General features: G+C 39.4%; 1 protein-coding gene across 1 annotated transcript in view; it reads right to left on the reverse strand.

Annotated features, from left to right (window-relative positions):
- RAD51B (RAD51 paralog B) overlaps positions 1-24,088 on the reverse strand; it is a 377,386-nt gene that overhangs the window by 167,936 nt on the left and 185,362 nt on the right. Inside the window, exon 10 of the mRNA XM_081312768.1 lies at positions 19,275-19,353. Within this exon, the coding sequence (XP_081168894.1) occupies positions 19,275-19,353 (79 nt within the window). The remainder of the gene's footprint in view (positions 1-19,274; positions 19,354-24,088) is intronic.

Raw genomic sequence — 24,088 nt, forward strand, 5'->3', positions numbered from 1 at the left:
AGGTTCCCCCGCACATGCGTGCTAGTCGTTTCCGACTCTAGGGGCCGGTGCTCATCTCCGTTTCAAAGCCGAAGAGCCAGCGCTTGTCCGAGGACGTCTCCGTGGTCATGTGGCCGGCATGACTGGACGCCAAAGGCGCACGGAACGCTGTTACCTTCCCACTGTAGTGGTCCCTATTTTTCTACTTGCATTTTTACGTGCTTTCAAACTGCTAGGTTGGCAGAAGCTGGGACGAGTAACAGGCGCTCACTCTGCTACGCGGCACTCGGGATTCGACCCGCCAAACTGCCGACCTTCTGATCAACAAGCTCAGCGTCCTAACCCACTGAGCCACCGCGTCCCTTTTTCATATATATATATATATTTAAAAATCAAACACAAAGACAATATTGCATTTATGTCTCTGCAGTAAGCTGCTGTAAATCTCTTCACTATTGATCTTATGTTTTATTTATACAGCTTTACAACCTACTCCTATATGTGTTTATCTAGCAGTCCCAGTTGCTGATCTGATACTGACATATGTGGTAAATGCAAGGTACATTATTGGTAGCTAGTATTCATGTGCTACTGTTAAGAGAGGAATTCTTTGTTCCATGCTTGATTAATATGATCTGCTTAAATATCAAGCAAACAACTTTCTCTTTACCTATCCCCTCCACTGGATTTTTAGCTGCTTTGCCAAGTAAAAAGTTCTGAGAAACTTAAAAACATTTCAATTGGCCTAATAAATGTTGCCTTTTTATAAATTTTGGGTTTGTATTATTACCAGCACAGTTTGCTTTCTCTATACATTTTAGTGCTCTAGAAGAAGTTATTAGAAGCAAGGCAAATTCTTTCATTTGGTTGGTTATGTAAACCCAGGATATTTATATGCTTCTAGAAAACAAAGATGACATTAACATGTTCACCAAAGATATTTTAATTGAAATTTCACAATTTTAGGGGAAGAAGTATTTTACAATTAGGAACCAATTTTTCCTTTCCTTTTCTCTTTTAGAATAGTCCCAACTGATATTTTTGGAAAAGAGAAAGGAGAAAGAAAAAAAGAGGAAGGAAAATATGTGAAGTTGAGTAAAATTTAAGGTAGGAGTATTTTATTTGCCTTTGTGCCAAAGATCATACTTTGTCTTTCGGACAGTGACACCAAGCCCATACTCCAAAATGCTGCTCTTTCAAGAAAACGGAAGCGCATGGAGGCCAAGACAAAAATATAATTTCATTTAATTTTTAAAATTAGTAAATGTAAAATTAGATTACACTAATAAAATTAATACATGTATGTTTTGTGCATGTAATTATTTCCCTACTTTTAGTCTCTTTAACAATTATAGTTTTGAGGCAATTGATGCTCTGGGGGCTACAATAAAGGGTCTTAAATGCTGGATGTGGCCATGGATCCAACCTAGGTATTCCAGGCTGCTTTACCACATTGAACTTTGGGACCTGGAACTATTTTAAATTGAACTTATCGGACAAGTAGGATGTGGTATAATACGCCAGTATGGTGTCATGGTTAAGGCATCAGGCTAGGAATCAGGAGACTGTGAGTTCTAGTTCCGCCTTGGGCACAAAACTGGCTGAGTGACTTTGGGCCAATCACTTTCTCTCAACCCTAGAAAGGAAACATGGACAAATCACTTCTGAAAACCTTGCCAAAAAAACTGCAGGGATTGTCCAGGCAGTCTCCAAGAATCAGATACAATTGGACGAATGAAAAAATAATAATTATAAGCTATTTCTTTCCAAGCAACATCTAATATTTCTTGTAACCCTCTGCTTACTCTTTGGGGGTGTTCATTTCTTTCCTGTATTGGGAGATTATTCTCTTAACCATTAAAGCCATCCAGTCATTGTATTTCTTTGGGAGTGCTCAGATGGCTGATACATATCCAAATATTAAATGATTAAAGGTAAGAGTTAGATCCTGTGGATAAAGTAATGTTTATGCAGTCTCCCACTTCTTTCCTGGGCAGTGCCAGAACATATGGATTAAATTAGCCTGTGGCTTGTCACACTTCCAACAGAGACAATCTGTAGTCAACCTCAAGCATAAAAACTTACTCAGAGAGCAACAGTCTCAGGAAACTTCTCTTCAAAAAAGTTAAACTGTATATCAAAAGCAAACCACTTAACTGATACTAGAAAAAGATTCAACTGCCCTTTTTTGAGGTTTTCATTTTATTTTGTCAACTGTGCTTCACTACAAATAGCCCATCCTGAATCTGATTATAAGCATACAGAGATTTTACATATAATCAATTATATATGAACTAATCAAATTTCACAAGTAAGGTCTGATTTTTTTACATGTCAATTTTAGGTGAACAGATATTTCAAATGAGACTGATTTATTTGAGAACCAATGTGATACAGCAGTTAAAATGCTGGACTGTTGCTGACAATATAGAGTTCTAATTGACTCTCAGTGATAGCAGCTGTGAATTTTGGCCATTCAATCTATTAGTTCAACTACTCAGAGCGTGGTTTTATGCAAAAATAGGAGGAAGGAACATTGTTTAGACTGTTTGGGCTTCTGTATGGAAGGTGGTGTATGAAAGATGATTGAATGTATGTATTTATTTAAAATACAGAGGCTCTACACGCCTGCTGTGCTCACTATATATTATTACCCAGTTATCTTTCCAAGAACCCAGTGATGCAGTATAAAACAGTCACACAGGAAGACTGGGAAATTAAAATGAAATGAAAATTTTTCTAGAGAACATAGTGAATTGCCTTGAAGAATAGAAAGAACTGCTGCCAAGGCAGTGGTCAGATAAGCGGGTTTGTTTAACTATGTCTCTCAGTTCAGATGGAACTGAGGACAATGTTGAAGAAAGAAATTCTGATGATGATCAGACAAAAGGTAATGTAGTAAAAAAATTCCTTTAATCAGGTTAAAAATCAAAAGCCAGATTTTTTAAAGCATTGATAAGGGATAGTTTCAGACATTATATTAAACATGGTAGGGTTGATAAAATACAGTATGATAAGCCGGAAGCAAATAAATTGCATTAGTTTGGAACACTGTGGCCCTCGAGGTGAGATCCACACCCACCTTTTTGACCTTGTGAAAGGGCCTGAAGACATGGCTGTGTCAACTGGCCCTGAGCCCCAATGGGGTTGACTAATGCATTACATACACCCCATCTTCTCTCCATGTGCACTTTGTTCTCTCTCCATCCTGGTCAATTTTATTTTAACTGAATTTTGAATTTAAATTTAAATTGAATTTAAAGAGCCTTGGTGGAGCAGTGGGCTAATGCCTCCTTAAGTAACACCAGCTGCCTGCAATTAGTGCAGGTTCGCATCCCACCAGGCTCAAGGTTGACTCAGCCTTCCATCCTTCCGAGGTAGGTAAAATGAGGACCCAGATTGTTGGGGGCAATAAGCTGACTTTGTAATAATGCCGCTTGGGAGGGGTGTGAAAGCCCTAATAAGCAGGCATATACATAGAATGAAGGCTACTGCTAAGCTTGTAAGCCGCCCTGAGTCTTCGGAGAAGGGCGGGATATAAATGGAATTTTAAAAAAAATATTTAAATTTAAGGTCCCAAGTTATTGTTTTAATGATTTATATTGCATTTTAACTGAATGATTGTTAAGATGCCTAGAGTCTCCTCTGGTGAGATGGGCAGCATATAATTTTAATAATAGATAAAAAATATAGGTTATGCTGAATGAACTTACGTCTATGTTCCTGGTCTCAGTTAGCAGGACAGTGAAAATATTTTGAAGCAACTACATTTTGCAATTATCCTTCAAACAGGCTCGTAAATGATGAATTGCAATAATAGAACTTGGAGAAATGAAATAATTATAGCTAAGTTATTTTTAATACAAGAGTGGCTGAAACTGAAAGTATCAATCATCATGGCACTGGAGCCTCTTAGATCTCCAGCAAATCATTCAGGCAAGGAGCAACCCCAGATTCTAGGAACACAGTGCTTTCCAGAACAAATTTCCCATTGCCTCTCCAGCAGCTCTTGTAATTTCCTGGAAGCACATTTATCCTTGGGTATTCTTACCAACCAACCACTTTCACGTACTGAGCTCATTCAAACGCCTTCCTGTTTCAGAGTGGAAAGCAAGTTAAATCTTGGACTTGCTCCTAGCGCAGAAAGGTGTGATCACCTCTTCTACCTGAAATATGTTCAATAGAGGTACAACAACAAGATGCTGCATAAACCTTATGCAAACGTATTGGGTTACAATTGGGTTACAATTAATTATCTATAGGATAAGTGGCTTCTCAACTCTTGTTTTAGGAATTGGGAAAACTAGGCCATAAATGATTGCTGGTTAATGTTGTTGGGGAAGACTGCTGCTCATTTGTCCCATTGAATCTGAGGAACTAAGAATGACCGGGTTCGTTCTAAATAACTGTCTTCAAGATTTAGTAAGTCTGGACTACCAAGAAGCACAGAAGAGTTTTTTCCAAACTGGGTATCCTCCAGATGTATCAATCAATCAATCAATCAGAATAGAGCTGGAGGGGACCTTGGAGGTCTTCTAGTTCAGCCCACTACTCAAGCAGGAGACCCTAGAGCATTTCAGACAGGTGGCTGTCCAATCTTTTCTTAAAAACCTCCAAGGATGAAGCACTTAGAACTTCTGAAGGGAAGCCATTACACTGGTTAAATGTTCTCACTGTTAGAAAGTTTCTCCTTAATTCCAGATTGCTTCTTTCTTTGATTAGTTTCCATCCATTTATTTGGCTTTATTTGTTGACACCAACATTGAAAACTCCCATACATATAAATTGTTTTATCTGATACTAACTACCAGCTACAGCTGTAATTCAGACTCCCCCCCCCACTCTTTTTGAAGTCTTCTGTTTAGTTTAGATTCTTACATTTCCAAATTCTTCCCACTCAGAACAGCAGGCTGCTAGCCCAATTATGTTTTTTTTTACCCAGACATAGAATTCACTGCCACAACCTATGTATAATGCAGCTACAAGCATGTTCTACAATCTACATAATAAGGATTATTCAAAAGACCTTGCTGCTTTTCAGTATATGCCTCTATGCCTTAGAGCAGGGCTTTTCAATAGGTGGTACCTGACTGGTGGTACGCGAGCCCGCCTAGCTAATTGGAGTGGGGGAGGGAACAAATTAAAATGGAGACACACAGACCTGGAGGAGATCAGTTGAAGCTGCAGAGCTTGCCTGAATCCCCAGGATCTGTGGCGACATACTAATTGGACTGGAGCTTCCAGTGCACCTGGAAGAGAAAAGGAGGAGGGTGGAGAGAAGAAGAGGTATAAAGGGGGCAGACCGACGCAGCCTGGAAGGGTGAGTGAGCAAGTGTTGTGTTTTGGGGGGAAAGCCTGGCAAATGAACAGCTCGTGCCCACCTCGCTTGCGGAAAACATACTGCTTGCTAAGTGAAGCCCCAGGATCAGCACTGGGCTATGGCTGTATCAGCTGAAGCATGCTGATCCTGGGGCTCCACTTAGCAAGCAGCATGTTTTCCACAAGCAAGCGGAAAGCAAGTGAGCAGGGCAGGAGTGTGGGATTGGCGTGTGCAACTACAGCTGAGCCGCCTTCTGCACCCAGAGTGAGGCTTCCGAGCACCAGGCGGCTTCCGAGCGACAGGTGGCTTCCGAGTGCCACCAGCTTCCGAGTGCCCCGCACGGGCGGCTTCCGAGTGCAGCCAGCTTCTGAGCAGGTGCGGGTGGCTTCCAATGCACCCCACATGGGTGGTTTCCAAGCGCCCCAGGCGGGTGGCTTCCGAGCACTGCCAGCTTCCAAGCACCCCGCAAGCAAATGAGAGTAAAGCAAGCAAGTGAGCAGGGCGGGAGCACGGGATCAGTTTGTGCAAAATACAGCTGAGCCACGCTTCTCCATGCTGTTTTGCTATTTTTTTGCAAAGTTGCCCCGGGTCGGTGGAAAAGCTGCTGGTCTCCCTTCTGCAAGCGTGGGAAGTGCCAGAGCTCCTGATGAACAACATTTAAGGGCCAGAGAGAGCTGAGCTTGACCTGCGCGGCTAGGCTGTTTCTGCTTTTCCTTTGCAACTTGGAAGAATAATAGTAATAATAAGAAGAAAAGTTCTTGCATGATTTCCAGACGTTTCCTCTCCGTCCCCCCCATCCCATCCCAAGAAACAGTATTTGTAGTTTGGACTAGCAGGTTGCTTGGCTGCTCTCCTCCTTTGCTCACGGGGTGCATGCACTGCCCTTTGCAAAAGACGCGAGTCACCGCGGTTTTGCATTGCAAAGAGATTACTTTGCCCAAAGGAAGGGTGACTCGATGGCGATGCGGGTTTGTCTCCCTTCCTTTGGAGAAGGGAGAAAAGCATTGCTCTCTTCCTTCGGGTGGGTGAAAAGTAACTTGATAACGGTGCAATGCAGCCAGAAATGGGCATCTCTCGACAGCGCTGGGGAGAGCTATGGGAAGAACGATGTACACAGAGAGGATTGGGGAACCTGGTTCAAATGCATGTTGTGTGAGGTGCAATATTTGTAGTTTGGACTAGCAGGTTGCTTGGAAGGGAGGTAAGGTAAGGTAAGGTAAGGTAAGGTAAGGTAAGGTAAGGTAAGGTAAGGAAAGGAAGGAAGGAAGGAAGGAAAGAAGGAAGGAGAGAGGGAAGGAAGTCCCACCCCCCTCTACCAGAGACCCATGGATTCCCCCCCACAGGCACCCAGCAACCTGAGTGATAAGCTGGCCACACACACCCTGGCCATTGATCACATGACCTTGGGACACTGTGAACGTCATAAGTATGAATTAGTTGCCAAGCATCCGAATGTAAATCACATGACCCTGGGGATGCAGCAACAGTCATAAGTGAGAAAAATGGTCATAAGTCACTTTCTTCAGTACTGTTGTAACTTTGAACAGTCACTAAGCGAATTGTTGTAAGTCGAGGACTACCTGTACTTTATCTTTTTTCCCCCCTTTTTTTTGGGGAAAGTTTTTGACACCTTGCTGGGCGACTGGTGGTATTCGGATACTGCCTTATCCTAAAAGTGGTACCATGGGTGAAAAGGTCGAAAAGCCCTGCCTTAGAACAGCAGCTCCCAACCTTTTCTATACCCCGCACCCCTAGAACGCTTCTGATATATTCTCACACCCCTTACAAAAGTTCAAAATAACGGCAATGAATTATGCATATACACTATAATTTTGAAAAGCCAAGTTTTTGCACCCCCTGGAATATCGTCCTGCACCCCCAGGGATGGGAACCTGTGCCTTAGAACAACCCTTCCTCCTGGGACTTGAATACTTCCTTCCTGAAAGGCCCTAAAAAGTAAACCAAAAGGGTGGGATTAATTTTAATCTGACACTTTTATGCTTAAATTATTTATTTTATGAACCACTGCCCGTATATAAATATGGTTAAATATATTTTAAAGAGGCTGAAGGGCCCAGAAAATATCTTCAAAAGGATTTTGAGATTAAAAAAATGAATCCGACAGTTTCCAAACACTTGTTTTTATAGATGATTAGTTGCCTCAGCATATGAGCCATGAAGCCAGAGAAAACCTGCAGCAGCATTTCTGGATTAATGACAATTAATTAATGGCACAACAAAACTAAAGCTGAGAGTTAACATTTGTTAACCAAAGCAAAGTTGCTGCAGGTACTCTTCTGTGTTCCTCTGCCCTGTAATGAATCAGCTATTGTCCCTATTATTCCTCTCCCTGCATTCTACGAAGACAATACAGGTAGTCCTCACTTACGACCACATTTGAGCCCAAAATTCTGCTGCTAAGGAAGACATTTGTTAAGTGACTTTTGTCCCGTTTTATGAACTTTCTTGCCACAGCCGTTAAGTTAGTAGCATGGTTGTTAAGTGAATCTGATTTTCCCATTGGCTTTGCCTGTCAGAAGGTTGCAAAAGGTGATCACATGACCCCGGAACACTGCAAATGTCATAAACATGGACCAGGTGCCAAACATCCAAATTTTGATCACGTGACCCTGGGGATGCTTCAACAGCCATAAGTGTGAAAAACGGTAAGTCACTTTTTCCAGTGGTGTTGTAACTTTTAACAGTCACTGAATGAAGTGTTGTAAGTCAAGGACTACTTATAGCTGCCCCTGCTTCTCCACATTTCTCCATTCTTTCAGAAACATAATCTCTTCATACTTCTGAGAAGGACACAAAAGAAGTTTCTTCCTCATACAGAGAGGCCCCTCCATCCTCAAAGCAGGTTCCCCAAAGCTACCATAGAGGCTCCCTTTGAAGCACCACTGGCTGTTACAAGGTAGTATCCCACAATGCAAGGCCAATTTGGATAATCTGACCAGAGGCTCCTACTTGAAGGAACCAAAATAGACCTGGGTTGGTGTAAAAGATAGATCATTCTTGCACTGTCATAGGTACGGTAAAAAAGGTCTTGCATTCCCCAGTTTGGGGGAAAATCTTCATGTCCATTTCATTAGCCAAAATGGAAATAGTAAAATGTTTGAAGATTAAGAATTTAACTTGGATGTAGTATATAGGAGTAATTGTTCTAGTCAAAGTAAAATATCTCTTTGTTAAAATGCTATTTTTGGCAGCAGTAGAGGAATTAAAATGATGAGTTGCTTCGAAATGAGATGGGCAGCAAATAAATCTAATAAATAAAATAAAAATAAAATAAATAAAACAAAATGCAGGAGAATAATCAGGCAACTGGATTTTTAGTTCTCCTGGTAGAAAAAGGAAGACAACACTTTCAGAATGCGTGCCTTGGAAAATAGGCAGAGTGATATCGACTTAAGAACAATCAAAGTCACCATAATTAAAATGAATTTCAAATAAAAGATAGACAATTTTTGTTATATATTTATCTGGCTTTTATACAGTGATCAGAATATTTTTTGCCAATCAAATATCTAAATCCATTCTCCTGTTTTATATTTCCACTCCCAGGAGGTCTTACTGGCAGAAATTACTAGATCACATCAATATAAGATCTTCAACCATTGTACGTAAAAGCCTTTTGGAGACAACTCATGACAAGCCCTTGCTCCAACACTTGACTAAAAACAGATGAGCAGAGTGTATTAGGTTCAGGAATTCATTCTTGAGAGCACAACAAAGGGAACGCTCCCTCTAATAAAGCCGGGGAGACATTTTTATTCTAGAGAAATTTCTAGCCCTGTGAGTCATATTTTGGTGGAGAACAGAGAGAAAACTGAAAATTGATTCCTCCCTCTACTTCTTAATATAAAAATCAAAACAGCATTAAGGACCACTATTTATCATTTAAATAAAGGCATATTGAAATACAGCACATACTGTATTTTGCAGACCATACAAATCTACCATACTATCACAGAAAGGAAAAGGAACTTTTATTCTGTTCCTGAACACTGTTTTTATTTAACAGTTCAACAGTACTATCAAATAATTAAAGTGAGAAAGAACAAAACAATTCTGGAGAAGTAGTCACTGATAAGTAAAAGGAAAAATATTGCTAACACTGAAGATAGGAAAGGAATGTAAATTACTGCTTTTACTGATTCAATTCAGGAACTGAATGGATGTTTTTGTTTGAGATCTCTAACTCCAGGGCCTCTTTTCCTGGTCAGGCACCTTAATATTTCAGAACTTATTGCACTCTGCACTTTTATACTTTGGGTGAAACATATACGTATTGTTAGTCAATTACATACCTGTAATATAGAGACTTTTACTTAATTAGTCATGTCTTTGCAATTAATTTTCCCAGTTCCCATAATTCTCAGCCAGGGTGTGATTGTATTCCAAAGCCTGAGGCTGGCAAATTATGTTCTATATCATAGAAATGAAACTTGAGGATAAAGTCAAACAAAAGACCAAAAAAAAAGTTAAGAGACTTTCCAGACATTTAGAAAGCTTTTCTTTAAGTGATTTATTGTTGTTGTTTATTTACTTTCCGTTCTTGTTCAGACTGGTAAAGACAAGGGAGGAAATTCAAAGTTTTTCTTTGCCACTTTTATTTTCCGGATCCAGACAAAGCTGGTTTTCCCACATAGTTTAAGATTTAAACTGACAAACTTCTTTTTAGATCATAAGAAATTGAAGTCAAGCCAAAACAGCTTTTTAGTTTTGTTTTCACTTTGAGTATTCTTTAAAGCTAAAGTGCATTTTTCAGTACTTTTTGTATCTTTTGAAACTGAGATCTATTTTCTCTGCATCCTGGACATTTGGAGGAAATAGGCAAAACCCCAAGGAATAAATTTAAGTGTGAATAGACCCTAAGTTGCTTACACAGCAAAGCTCAAGGACATCCTGGCCTAGCCAGCAAGGAAAAGATTCAGTTCCTAACCTCGTGTGGCCAAATTCTGTAGCACCAATCTATACAATTTACCATTTTATTTATTATATTTAATTCTTCCTGAGCCTACAAGACACACACACACACACACACACACACACACAGAGAGAGAGAGAGAGAGAGAGAGAGAGAGAGAGAGAGAGAGAGAGAGAGAGAGAGAGAGAGAGAGATACACCCTCCTCTTTGCACCCTCTCCTTGCCACTGCATTTAAAAGGAACCCAAGAAATGAATGATAATGGAGTGGAAAGAACACTGTACAAGGTAGTCCACATCTTACAATCATAACTGAACCTTCAGTGTTCGTCACAAGTTAAGTGGCTCATCATGTGATCATGCCTGATTTTATAACCTTTTTTGAAGCTGTTGTTGAGTGGATCTGGTGATTATGTAAATGACTGTGATGTAATAAATGTAATGTAAGTGTCAACCCTGGTTGCTTGACAAGAGATGAAGTAGCCATTTCATATGTTAAACTTGTGTATTGCTTTAAGAGATTGGATTAAGGTTGGGAGGGGGGAAGAGGAGGATTGTACCTCAAGGCCATCTGAAATTAAAGAAGATAAGAACTTGGCCAATGGAAGGGAAACTGATTCTTTAAATTAATTGGAGAATATGATTAATGACAAAATTAGAAAGGTGGAGAACTGTGTTTTAATATATTGTGCAAGGGGCAGAGATTTCAGATTCCAGCTTCCTTTGAGCAAGCATTTGCCGGTGTATTAGGCTAATAAAGGACTTTTAAGGTAAACAATGCCTCAGAGTCACTTGAAAAGCCCATACGTCGGAAACTTGACAGTAAGTGAATATGTGTTACATGGATCCATTGTTCATTATGGAGTGTTTTTGCTAGGAACTGGAAATAAAAGATTGTTTCCAGGAAAATCATGGTGATGTGACTGTGGGGATTCTTCAAATGGCTATAAAAGTGGGCTGGCTGCTGAGAACCCAAAATATGGTTGCGTGGATACAGGAGGGAGCAGCTGAAGAACTTTGACTCTGGGTAGCAAGTAGCTTTTTTTGGGACTGTCATAACTTTGACTAAGCAACTGGTTATAACTCAAGGACTACTGTAGGATGGCAGAGAGTTGTCTTGGCTGCCTCTCATATATAACACACATCAAGACGTAGGGTCACAAACCATCCTGCCACAAAGGCCTGCTGAAAAATCCCAGTCTTACAGAAACACGTCAAGTTGGGGCCCTGTAGACATTACAGAGAATAGTGTTCCAGAAAATGGGAATGGTCATAGAAAAAGCTTATGCACAGCCTGAACAGACTCATGTTTTCCACAGCATCATTCCAGGGCAAGGAGAATAACTGGTGGATATTTTCCATAGGCTAGTGAAGTCTGATGAGATTGAAGAACAACCATGTTAACAGAGAGTCCTAATTAATCCCTTTCCTTAATATGACCTCTATGCAAGTAAGATGACGAATCTGTAGAAAGGTCTTCTTAGTCACGGTGGCCACCTACTCCTTGAGTAGCAGCTACAAGTCCCGAAAGACCCCTAAATCAGGGCTTTTCAACCAGTGGTACAGGTACCACCTGTGGTACATTGGCACCTGGTAGGTGGTACGCGACCATCCTAGAAAAGTGGTAGTGGGGGAGGGGAATGAGCTGAACTGGTGGCAGCACCGCACAAGCCTGAGCGAGACAGCTGGAGTTGCAGGGCTGTCAGGGCTCAGCGAAAGTGCCAGGATCAGCACTTCTTCGGGGCTGTCAGGGGTCAGTGGAAGCGCCAGGATCAGCGCCAGGCTCCAACTGGAGCTCAGCGCTGATCCTGGCGCTTCTGAGCCCAGAAGAAGCGCTGATCAGCTGGAATGTTACAGCAGCTCCAGGGTCTTGTAATTTACATTCAGATGCTTGGCAACTGATTCATATTTATGACAGTCACAATGTCCCAGGGTCATGTGAAGTGACCAAAACCTGCTGCAACCACCCAGCAGACCGGGGGGGGAATAAAAACCAAACACCCCCCCACCCCACCCCCGCTGCCAATCCTCAACAGAAATGCTCACAACAATAAAAACCTCGGACAGGAGGAAGAGCGCTGCCAGCTGTGGCTTGGGGGGCATTTTTTCAATGCCGTTGTAACTTTGAACAGTCACTAAGCGAACTGTTGTAAGTTGAGGACTACCTGTACTTCATCACTTTTTTCTTTTTTTGTCATCAAGTTTTTGACAACTTACTAGGCGACTGGTGGTACTCGGATGTTGCCATATCCTAAAAGTGGTACAGTGGGTGAAAAGGTTGAAAATTACTCACCAGCTCAGTCAAAGGAAGTACAACAACGTACTTCCATGAGTAAAAAATGATAAATCACCCCCCAAAAAACCAAAAATTATTCCTTCTTGCCATAGTTGAATCAAAGTTGGTTTCTTCCCATCTAGTTATTTTTCTATACTGTAGTTTAAAGATGTTTCTTATCAATTTCAAATAAAGTTTGTTTCTTAACCATTCATATTTTCAAGAACTCGTTAATGTGTTTTCTTAATATGGATAATGAAATATGAAAGACATGAAAAGGCAAGAAGAACTATAATTTTCTTCTTGGGTTGTTGGCATGTTTATCGTGCTCGCTAGACCCCTCCCAACAAAAAATACAAGATACATGATAAAAATCCTTCACCCTCAGAAATTTTTCCAAAATGAGACACAAATTTAAAATTTCAAACTAGCAATTCTAACAAAAGGGCCAAAGCACTTTTTTTTCAATATTGCAAACAGCATTAAAAACTGGCCAGAGAAGCTCACATATATCAATGTCAACTATGCATCGGGATTTTCAGCTCAGTAGGACAGCCTGAACAACCACATGTTATTTCCTGAGTTTATATAATTGCTAATTATAGTCACCCATCTATTTATGTGTTTGGCCATCCAACTCAAATACAGAAATTCTTAATGGCTTACAATACTGAACAAACACCCCACAAACAAATAATCAATTTGATTAAACAAAAGGAACGCCTTAATATCTGTTCAGGAACTTGCCATTATTACCTTCCTCCAGACAATGACTCCTCTCCATCTGAGCTCGTTTGGTCTAGGCCAGATATTTCATATAGTGTAAACCAACTAGCTAGATATAATGCTGAACCTACTGTTAGGCACTGGCAGGCAGCGAAGCAGGTGTTAAGGTATCTAAAACAAACCATACATTACTCATTATATTTGGAACCTAATCGTGATTTGGTTTTAACTGTTTACGCGGATGCGAATTTTGCTACTGATGTAACTACTCGGAAATCAACATCAGGTTTGGTGATAATGTTAGGTAATTTGCTAATAGGATGGAAATCCATTAGGCAGAAACATATCAGTCTGTCCACAATGGAAGCTGAATTTTCCTGTTTGTCTGTTTTGTGTACTGAACTACTATGCTATACACAAGTGTTAAGGGACATGGGACTAACTGTAGAGAATCCAATACTCATTTATGAGGATAATCAATCCGCAATCAAGATGGCAATGAACGCAGCCATCAGAACACGATCTAAGCATACTGACTTACGATACTTAAACGTCAGACAGTGTGTAAAAGATAAACTAATACGGTTGGAATACTGTGCAACCGACGATAACATTGCAGATCATTTTACCAATGCTCAGGGTGCAATTAAGCACAAAGCTTGTTGTGAAAGTTATGGCATAAGGTTGTAAAGAGCAATATATTGTCCTACCCAAAGGGAAGAATGTTAGCTAGATGACTATGGCCTAACTGGTTGGGTTGGCAATATATATAAACTATGATTGTGGTGTTGTAATAGAAACTGTATTGTATCACTTTAAATGTGTGATGATTGGCCAACGCTGTTTTTCCAATGGCCATAAGAGGGAGCTAGAGACATAGCTTCTTTCTCTGTTATTCTCTGCAAGTAACGTTTGCTGTTACTTGCTGATTATTGTAGTTTGTGGGTTTGGTACTGTTTGCTAAACCTGAAGAACTGTGTTTTGACTTACGGACTGGTAAGAAGACTCTGAATTGGATACTCCTTGGACTATTGTTATTTGCTGTCATCTCTTTACTCGTGTATGACCTGGACTGTTTTATCTTAGACTGTGCTATTGTAATATTCCACAAGTAAAGTTTTTAACACACCTCAGTGTATCTGTGTGGTTGCTGCGTAAACTTGACTACTCTTAGTATCCCCTTTTTCTGTGCACGTTCTTGTTAGCTCAAGAGGTACTCTGCACATCCTTATCAGTTCTCAAGCTAAGCACACTGCTACTTAGATAACCAGGATTTTGTGTCAATTGCCAGTTCTTTCTGAACTCTATTCTGTGATTAGCTTGTCTAGTTAGTGACATTCTGGCACACAGGCTCATGTACTCTAGTCCTGGAACTCAGTTGGCTTCCCAGGAACCCAGTGGTGGGATTCAAATATGTGAACAACTGATTCTCTGTGTGGATGCCGTTTCCAGAAGTCCATTCTGGGCCTGGGCAACAAAAAATTAGCTACCGGTTCTGCCGAAGTGGTGTGAACTGGCTGAATCCCACCACTGCGGGCACCTGATCTGAAGGCCTTTCATTCTACAGCGGTACTCAGTTGCTTTGGAACTCATCAAATTTGGTACTCAATGCATTTTGACATTAAAATGTTGTCCCTGTACTTATCATTTGTTTGATACTCAATGCACAAGGTAGAACTTGTCAGTGTCGGCTCCCTTGTGACTCACTACATTATTCCTTAAGGGAAAAGTTTGTTTAGTACTCATTGTTTCTGGTATTCATCGTGCCTTCTGGAACCAAATCATGATGAGTACCAAGGTACCACTGTAAATGTATATCAGCAATGCTGATGCTATTTAAATTTTGTTAAGAGATTTTTGATGAGCAATGAAGTGAGAGAAAAATATATCCTATGAATACGATATGAGAATAAAGAGAATTAGAAGAATAAAATGTGGACAGACATTAGGAGGGTTCATACTGCAGTCACCATAAAACTCTGTAGGAGTTTGGCAGAGAATAGACTCATTTAAGTCAGACAGGTTACAAACTACTCTTCAAAACATCAAATAAAGCACACCTGATTTGTCACAGTTGGGATCACTGGCAAGTAAAATAATACTTTCAATTCCTGAAATTCACATTTTCCATCTCTACAAGTTAATATAATAAATCAAGTGTACTATACAATCTCTCTCAAAAGAATAATACCTAGATTAAAATCAGATTACATTTACATTTGAGCTTGCCTTGTATAAGATTTTACAAAGACTGAAATGTTAAAAAAATCTACTCAAATGTTGGTTCTACAATTAAAGATAGGACATCTTAAATTTAAAACTTTCACTCCACATTCCAGATATGAAATATATTTGAATCATATATTTTTCCTTCCCTATATAAACATATTTCTTTTTTCAGTACAATGTGGATGCATGAACTCTTATGTGTATCTGATCAACAGAATCAAATCTGACTAATGAAAAAAGAGCCTTTGTTAAAACAATATAGAACTAGCCTGCAAAGTGATTTTGTAGACATGAAGGGGAAGCAGATTTGTATCCACACATTTAGTCTCATTAAATCAGACGCAATGGGAAGAAACAATGACATGAACATGGAGCACCATTATATTTTTATGGGTTTAATCAAAGTTCAGTTTTATTCAGAACTGGATACTTTTGCAGAGTTCAAATGACACTGTTTAATTCCAAATAAGAGGATATGGTCAGCAATGTAAAAAAAAATCAGGCTTTTAATTTGTCACTTCATATAAATGACAATACTTACAAAATTAGAATTTTAAAATCCAGAATTCTGCAGCCTTAGTGAATTCCTGTAAGGCTCACTGCTTCTTCTTATCTTTTTCCTAGTTCACACAATGCATTTGAAACATGGTTCCAAATCTAGCTCAAGCTTTTGACCAGCCATCCCTGTCTCCAAATTGTTGAGCAGCATTTCTCAGGATTGAAAGGTCCAATAAAAGAGCGATTGAATAATTGGATTCTTTTCACCACCCAGTACTTCAGGTTTACAAAGGCATAGAAGTCTCTCACTGCCATGCTCTTGGCAATCTGCTAAAATGATATAAGAGGTAGAGTTTCCTTTCTCACTAAACAATTTTTTGTGCTTGTACCTAGACCATGAGATCCAAAGAGACCAGGCAATAGAGCAGCAATTTACATCAACAAAGGGGATTTTGATGCACTCCCTGAATGGAGCTGCATTACCATGTTAATAGCTTTTTCACTCTCAGCCTGGGACTTTGGAAACTTTTTGCAAATGAAGAACAGTTCCGCTTTCTATTTTAACTGTAACAATAGAAGAGGAGCTCCTCAAACTGCATCAAATAGCAGTCAGTGAAATCCCTAACTACTCATCCTGTCTTGGTGGTTTATTAACCACCACACCAGAGAACAAAAGGAGAATAACCTGCAGCCTGACTTCACCCCCCATCTCTTAATCCCCTAGAGATGGCAGGAGGAATTGCCTGCAAAACTGTTCAATCAATCTTTTTACCTTCCCCCACTTTTTTTTTTGAGCTTCCTTCCAACTTTCCGCCCTAAAAGAAACTTCAGGTAAGTTTTCCAACATCAAATTCTTTATGGCATCCTGATTAGCAGAATGATGACGAGATTCCTCTCCCCCCTCTCCACTTCATTTTTCAGACAGTCGTTGTTCTTCACCAGTTCCCACACTCATCTACTTGTTCCTTTGTCATATGCTTTGAATGTACTCTTCTCCTGACACCGACTGCCTCTCACCATAGAGAATCAATGAAAATGTTGCTCCTGCAGTCAGCTGGTGGAACAGAGCCCATTCATTACCACAAAAATGTTCCACTGCCACCAACGTAGACAGCAATTTTTATCTAACTCCTCTCAACACATTTTCCAGTTTGAAAATGACTCTCATTTTCATAAGGCTTCCTACTTTCTTAAGATGGCTGAAAAAGAAACATATGGACTCATTATTTGGATACTTTCTTTTTCTTACCTCTATATGTGATAAGATCAGCAGCAGATTTGTGGCTTACAAATCTACTCTATAGAGCTGATTGTTGCTAATATTTATTGGTTAACAAAATACTGTGTTGTCTTTTATACTATACTTAGGTAAAGGTTCCCCCGCACATGCGTGCTAGTCGTTTCCGACTCTAGGGGCCGGTGCTCATCTCCGTTTCAAAGCTGAAGAGCCAGCGCTTGTCTGAGGACGTCTCCGTGGTCATGTAGCCCGCATGACTAGACGCCAAAGGCGCACGGAACGCTGTTACCTTCCCACCATAGTGGTACCTATTTTTCTACTTGCATTTTTACGTGCTTTCAAACTGCTAGGTTGGCAGAAGCTGGGACGAGTAACAGGCGCTCACTCTGCTACGTGGCACTCGGGATTTGACCCGCCAAATGCCGACCTTCAGATTGACAAGCTCAGCGTCCTAACCCACTGAGATCATTTAAAAAAAGACAGCGAGCCAGTTTGATGTAGCGGTTAAGGCACCAGGCTGGAAACCGGAAGACTGTGAGTTCTAGTCCCACCTTAGCCATGAAGTTAGCTGGGTGACATTGGGCCAGTCACTCATTTTCAGCACTAGGAAGCTGGCAATGGTAAACTACTTCTAAAAACTGTAGGGATTATCCAGGTAGATACCAAACCACCATAAAGAACATACAGCAAATGATAATGAACAACTTGATTCTGATAAATACATTGGTTGTATTCCCATGTGCCCTAATCACAACACAAATATGCTTTGGCAATCTCTTGGTTTTGCTAGGCCCTTATTATGTTACCTTCATCTCATCCTCAGGCCTTGAGCAAGACAGGTTTATCATATTTTTTCCTGTTGGGAAGCTCCGGATAGGTAAAACAGGTTAAGCTTTTGTCATACATTATTTTAGAGGATATTCAGATGACTGGCAGATGGGAGACAGAAGTTTGTGAGACAGGATAGGGATAGGGATTAGCAATGGGAATAGTCAATTTCACATAGATATACTTTTCTGCCAAACTCAAGGATAGTGACTAGCTGTGTAACTTGATAGGGCTAAAGGCCCAAAGTGTCCTTGCTTGACCTCTAGCAGCAAGCAGTAACACCAGCTGCTCTAAAATGTTCTGCTTTTCTCATCACCTGTATGAGCTAGCATCTTAATAGAGGAATCTCACATTTGTTTAAACATATCATCTATTTAATCAGCTCTTCTCACAAATAGATGTTTCAACTAAATAGTCAGAAATTCTGTGTTCAGTTACAGGATCTTTTATTTTGGGTATCACATCCCACTTGTAAAATGTGGAACCCAAAGCTCATTTGACATAAAACTGAAGGGTAAATAATATTTGAACAATCCACTTATAATTCATCAGAACTGTGATTTAGTTACATTTTTGAAAGCAGACAGCAAATATATTTTTGACATTTACAGTAACTCATTCATATTGATAGAAAACAAACGACAGGAAAACATTTAAAGCAAACGTTCAAATCAAATATATCCCACATTTAGATAGTAAACCTAGCTTATTACACAATCAACTTTTTTTTTCTGAACACTGAAACACTAAGACACCTCTCCAAGGCAAACTCTTACACGTGATCCTCTATTATTGTAAAAGCAACAGCTTGTTCATCATACCTGATGCAGTCATACACTGATATTTATTTATTCAAGAAAATTTATACGGCTGCCCAACTCACTCTCAGTGAATTGCAATGGCTATTGCCTCAGTTAAATTTATTTTTGTTAACACCAAAAATTTCTGGAGCATCCGTAGGTACAAGAATACAGAAAACATCAATATAAAATGCCTAATATTGACTTGCTTAATATTATGAAAAAATTACTAAATTCAGTTAAAAAGAACTAGATTAAACTAAGATTTACAATCTTCAGTCTGACACTTTCTAGGGTTGAACCAACTCCCATTTTCTCTGGAAAATAGCTTTGTTGTATTCAGGGAGCTCAAATTAAACATGTGGAGAGTGCCAGGCTGGGGAAAGCAGTTTTAAGCACTTACTTCCCTCAGCACATTACCTACAGTAAGTCAAAGCTTATTTTATCTTACCTTGGAGAACCAAACCAGAATTTTCAATAATGTATAGGAAAGATGTCAATGGAGCAATAGGGGTCTTAGCAACCAGGATCTGCAAAAACAAAACAAAATGAAAGTTCATATGGTATAGTGATTATTAAGATGTCCAGAGGAACTCAGCAGGATAAACAGCACTACTAATACATTTTCTCATACTCTACAAAAAGTTTGTTCCACCATTCATGAAAACCTGCTTCAGGTTCTATTTATTGATTTAAACTTTCCAAAGTCCCACATTGTCTTACTATAAACTTTTGTTTATTTCGCTGAAATACACAACAGGGTATGTGTTTAACGAACCCTGCATGAGGATGAAAACCAAGAAAGAATATGGTACAATGAGATCCTATACAGGCGTTCTCATAGTAAGAATCTAGAATCACCACTAGTCATTTGTAGCCAAACATCCATGTTTTAGCATAAAAGTAACACAAACACATAAAAGCAGTCCCTATCTTTTAAACTATCTAGAAATTCCAGAGAGAGGTTGATAATTTATGAGATTCTAAAGGCTCATTGCTGCCTTTTCTCCTAAACGGGTATGCATTCCAAATGTGAAGCAGATTTCCTCATTCATTTATGCCTCAGGGGGAAAAAAGGAAAGGCACTGGAAAGCAATTTCTAGTCTGTGGTTTTCACAGTGGCATTTCTAACTTTATAACACTAAGGTTACCACTTAACAAGGCTGCTGATCCAAAGCACACTCAGGATCTTTCAGAACTCTGTTTCAATTACGGTGATGTCATACCCATTTTGTAAAGATAAAGAATATACACCAGGCCATAGTACTGCCTTCATTTTTATGTATGTAATAGAGCTACATCTACATGGAAGTAAGAATGCAGTAAGGTACCCCAAGGCTCTGTCCTAGGCCATAGTACTCTTCAGCATTTTCATAAATGATTTAGATGAGGGGATAGAAAGGAAACTCATCAAATTTGCAGACAACACTAAGCTGGGGGGAAAATAGCCAACACTCCAGAAGATAGGCTTAAAATACAGAAAGCTCTTTGACAGACCTGAACATTGGGTGCTGTCTAACAAAATGAAATTCAATGGTGAAAAAAGTCAGATTTCTACATGTAGGCAAGAAAAACCAAATGCACAGGTATAGTACAGACCAGAGGCCCCCAACCTTTTGGGCACCAGGGGCTGGTTACGTGGAGAAAGTTTTTTCTGTGGACCAGAGAGTATGTGGTGCTGCCTGCATCCTGTGGATGGGGCTTTGCTTGTTTGTGCAGACCGGTTGCTGGCATGCCGCGCCCAGTACTGGTCCAGGGCCTGGGGGTTGGGGACCTCTGGTATAGGTAGTACCTGGCTTAATAGTAGTAACTGTGAGAGTTCTAGATCCCTTAAGGATAAGCCAACAGTGTGCTACAGCTACCAAAAAAAAAGCCAATGCAGTCCTAGGCTGCATCAACAGAGGAATAATATCAAGATCACATGAAGCATTAGTAACAGTATATACTGCCTTGATAAGACCACTTAGAATACTGCATCCAGTTCTGGTTGCAGCTTTTTGGATCCAGTTGAGTCTCAGAAGCATTCCTCCCAATAAAAGATTTGCTGGAAGCTAGTACTTATGTTTGCAGTATGCCCCCTCCCTTAATTGAAAGGATTTTTAATGTAAATATTCAGGTAGGACATGGTACTTGGCAAGCACCCAAGAAGATGTATATGGTCTGATATATTATCTTCTTTTATCATCTATAGAAGAGGACAATGGGTGCAAATACATAATTTTTCTGCAACATTTATTACTGAATAATCTTTTGGTGATTGTATTGTATTACTGTCTATAGTAATAACATTACTATTTTATTTACTGTATTGTGTTGTAATGTCTTTAGTTTGGGGAAGCTTTTTGCAATCGCAAACACATACCAGTGACCAGTGCTTTCAGGGATATAAAATAAGTGCACTTCTACCTACAGAAGTCTTCACAAGACTTGAACAAAAAGCTCTATTTTCTGTATGAATTGCTCTTCACCTAGCTCTGACTGTGACAATTACACTCTTGAATTCCTCTAAGCCCTGATTAATAACAATGGTATTGTATTATTGGAATTGGTAAGAAAAAACACAACTCATGCAATACAGGTAGTCCTCGCTCAATGAACATTCATTCAGCAACTGTTTGAAGTTATAATGCTGTTGAACAAATGAAGTCTGGTCCTTGAAGTTATGGCTCTTGCAGAGCCTAACAACTGCACTGGGGACTACCACAACTTCAGTCACTAAGTCATATGATATTTCACCTAATGACTGCTTCACAAATTTCAGTTCTCATTAGAGTCATTAAGCAAGAACTACCTATATCCTGTTTAAGATAGGTCACACTAATTGATATAATTTTGCTGCCATCCCCATGCAAATAAGACTGCAAGAGGATTGTGGCTATTGAACCTCTTAAAAATTCAAGTAGTTTTTGAAAAAAGGTACCTATATTAATTGGACTATTGCCAAGCATCCAAATACATTTTCAGAAATATAACCAAAAACATGGCTCTGTGGTCTTGTGTGGGGAGCCCAAAGGAGCACATAGTTGTGGGGTTGGTTAGTGTCATGAGAGCCCTCCCTTTGTATCTGTCAACCAATTTTTTTACAAGGTTATTTTTGCCTCCTTAAAAAAAATCTATGTCTGACTGACTGTCTGTCTGTCTGTCTGTCTGTCTATCTATCTAAATTTTTAAGTCAAAAATTTAACTCTAACATTTTAGGTTTTTATATAGTTAATATTTCAATGTTTTATTGTACATCGCTCAGAGTCCCTCTTTGAAGGAGATGGGCGGTTTAGAAATGTGAAATATAAACAAATAATTAAGAACAATTTTAACAAACCATTTCAAACTATGTGGAAAATAGAAAAATACAAATAGTTCCAGCATATAAAAATGTCTTTCTGAATGGACATCCAAGATGTCAAGCGGGAAGACATAAGACAGATTTCTCCTCTCCCTCCCTCCCTCCACCAATATACAGTAACTTTACAATTGAACTGAATTTTTGGTGTTGGAGGAGCATTCAAATATGCACTTAACTGCAGGCATAAGTAGACAGTACCAAAAAGATGGTTATCACTGGATAATTTTATATGTATAAACTAGACTGAAAAGGCAGTTATGGCAAATCATTACTTTATTGTTGCCAAGAAGCGGAGGTCAACTCAAAGAAGCCTTTACTTTTTATTTCGACTCAGATGAACAAAACCAACAAAGGACATGTATTATTAAAGATATCTTATGGGGCAGGTTTTTTTACTAAGAAATAAAACCTTCAGATGTACAAACAGGATTAAGAATTAATAGTATAATTAAAACAAAACAAACAATGCTATCCACAAAGTCCAAGTTTCCGTTCCAGTCAGTTCCGTTCCAGCATATATGTTTCCAATGGAATGAAACCATTATAAAAGTAGATCAAAGACAGGTGAAGGGTAGAGAATTGTAATAAATAAATGACTGAAACAAGACCAAAAACCATGCCTGCTCTGGAGGTTGTTTATGAACTTAGCACTGAAATGGCTGGTTTCCACCTTAAAAGAATATTAAGTTAAATGGGTGTCAGAGTCCTCACTTGCAAATGTTTACAGACAACTGTTCATTCTTCTACTGTAATTATATTCTAGTTTCACATGCTGAGTTAATTTCAATGACAAATTGTGAAAGCAAAAAGCAAATGGGTTTATTCATTGCTTTATGGTCTTCATTGATTTATTTATTGCTTTATAGTCTGAAACCAAACCAACATATATTAAAATGTACAGAACAACAAAATTGCATGCAGAAAAATGACATAAAATTAAGTCACTCAAAACTAAGAAGGAGGTACCAGCTGGTTTCTGTAGGCCAATGCTACTGATAGAAATTTGATCATTGTCCTTGATACAGAGAAAAATTGGTCATTAAAAAAAACCAGTGATCTCATCATGAGGGCAATTAAAATTCCTAGAAAGTGGGATTATGCATGCTTACCTTTGATATGAATACAATTGGGATTTTAATAAAATATCAGATACAGATGCAACCTCTATGCCTGGACAATTATCATATGAGAAATTGTAGCATCTTCTATTTACCACCTTCTTAGGTAATGCATTGACTCAGGCCACAAAAAAAGCTGCTATGTGGAGCATGCCAAATACTTGAACAAATAGAAAGAATCCAAGGAGAGGGGGTGATTCTACTGTAATCAAGATGGGCAATCTACCTATCTGTCTGAATATCCAACTCCTCGGTCTTCTGCTTAAATTCTGCTAATGGATCAGTACAAAAATATATCAAATCTTGGTCACTTTGTCTTCGCAGAGTAGATTCAAATCTATCATTCAGGGTAAGAAAAATCAAAGAGATGCCCCAAAATATTTGTTTTGTTCAAGATCTTAAGCAGCATATTCTTGTGTAAACCTCATGAGAGATACACCTCAATTTTAATCAGGTTTAGTTATCAAAGTTCAAATGAAGCATGAGTGCTCTTGATTTTTAAAAATTAGACTGCATGGAATCCAAGATTGAGATCTTATATATACACAAGTGTGTTCCATAAAGATGTTACCTCCCGTTGATAGAGCACGCAATCTAGGCGTCCTCCTGGATTCACGACTCAGTTTTGAAGATCATATTGGAGTCGGGGCTAGGGGGGCATTTGCCCAGATTCGCCTGGTACGCCAGTTGCGGCCCTTTCTGGACCGAGATGCCCTACGCACAGTCACCCACGCACTCGTTACCTCCCGTATAGATTACTGCAATGCTCTCTACATGGGGCTGCCCTTAAAGACCACCAGCTTC

The sequence above is a fragment of the Vipera berus genome (assembly GCF_964194415.1).
Source record: "Vipera berus genome assembly, chromosome: 1".
Classification (NCBI taxonomy): domain Eukaryota; kingdom Metazoa; phylum Chordata; class Lepidosauria; order Squamata; family Viperidae; genus Vipera; species Vipera berus.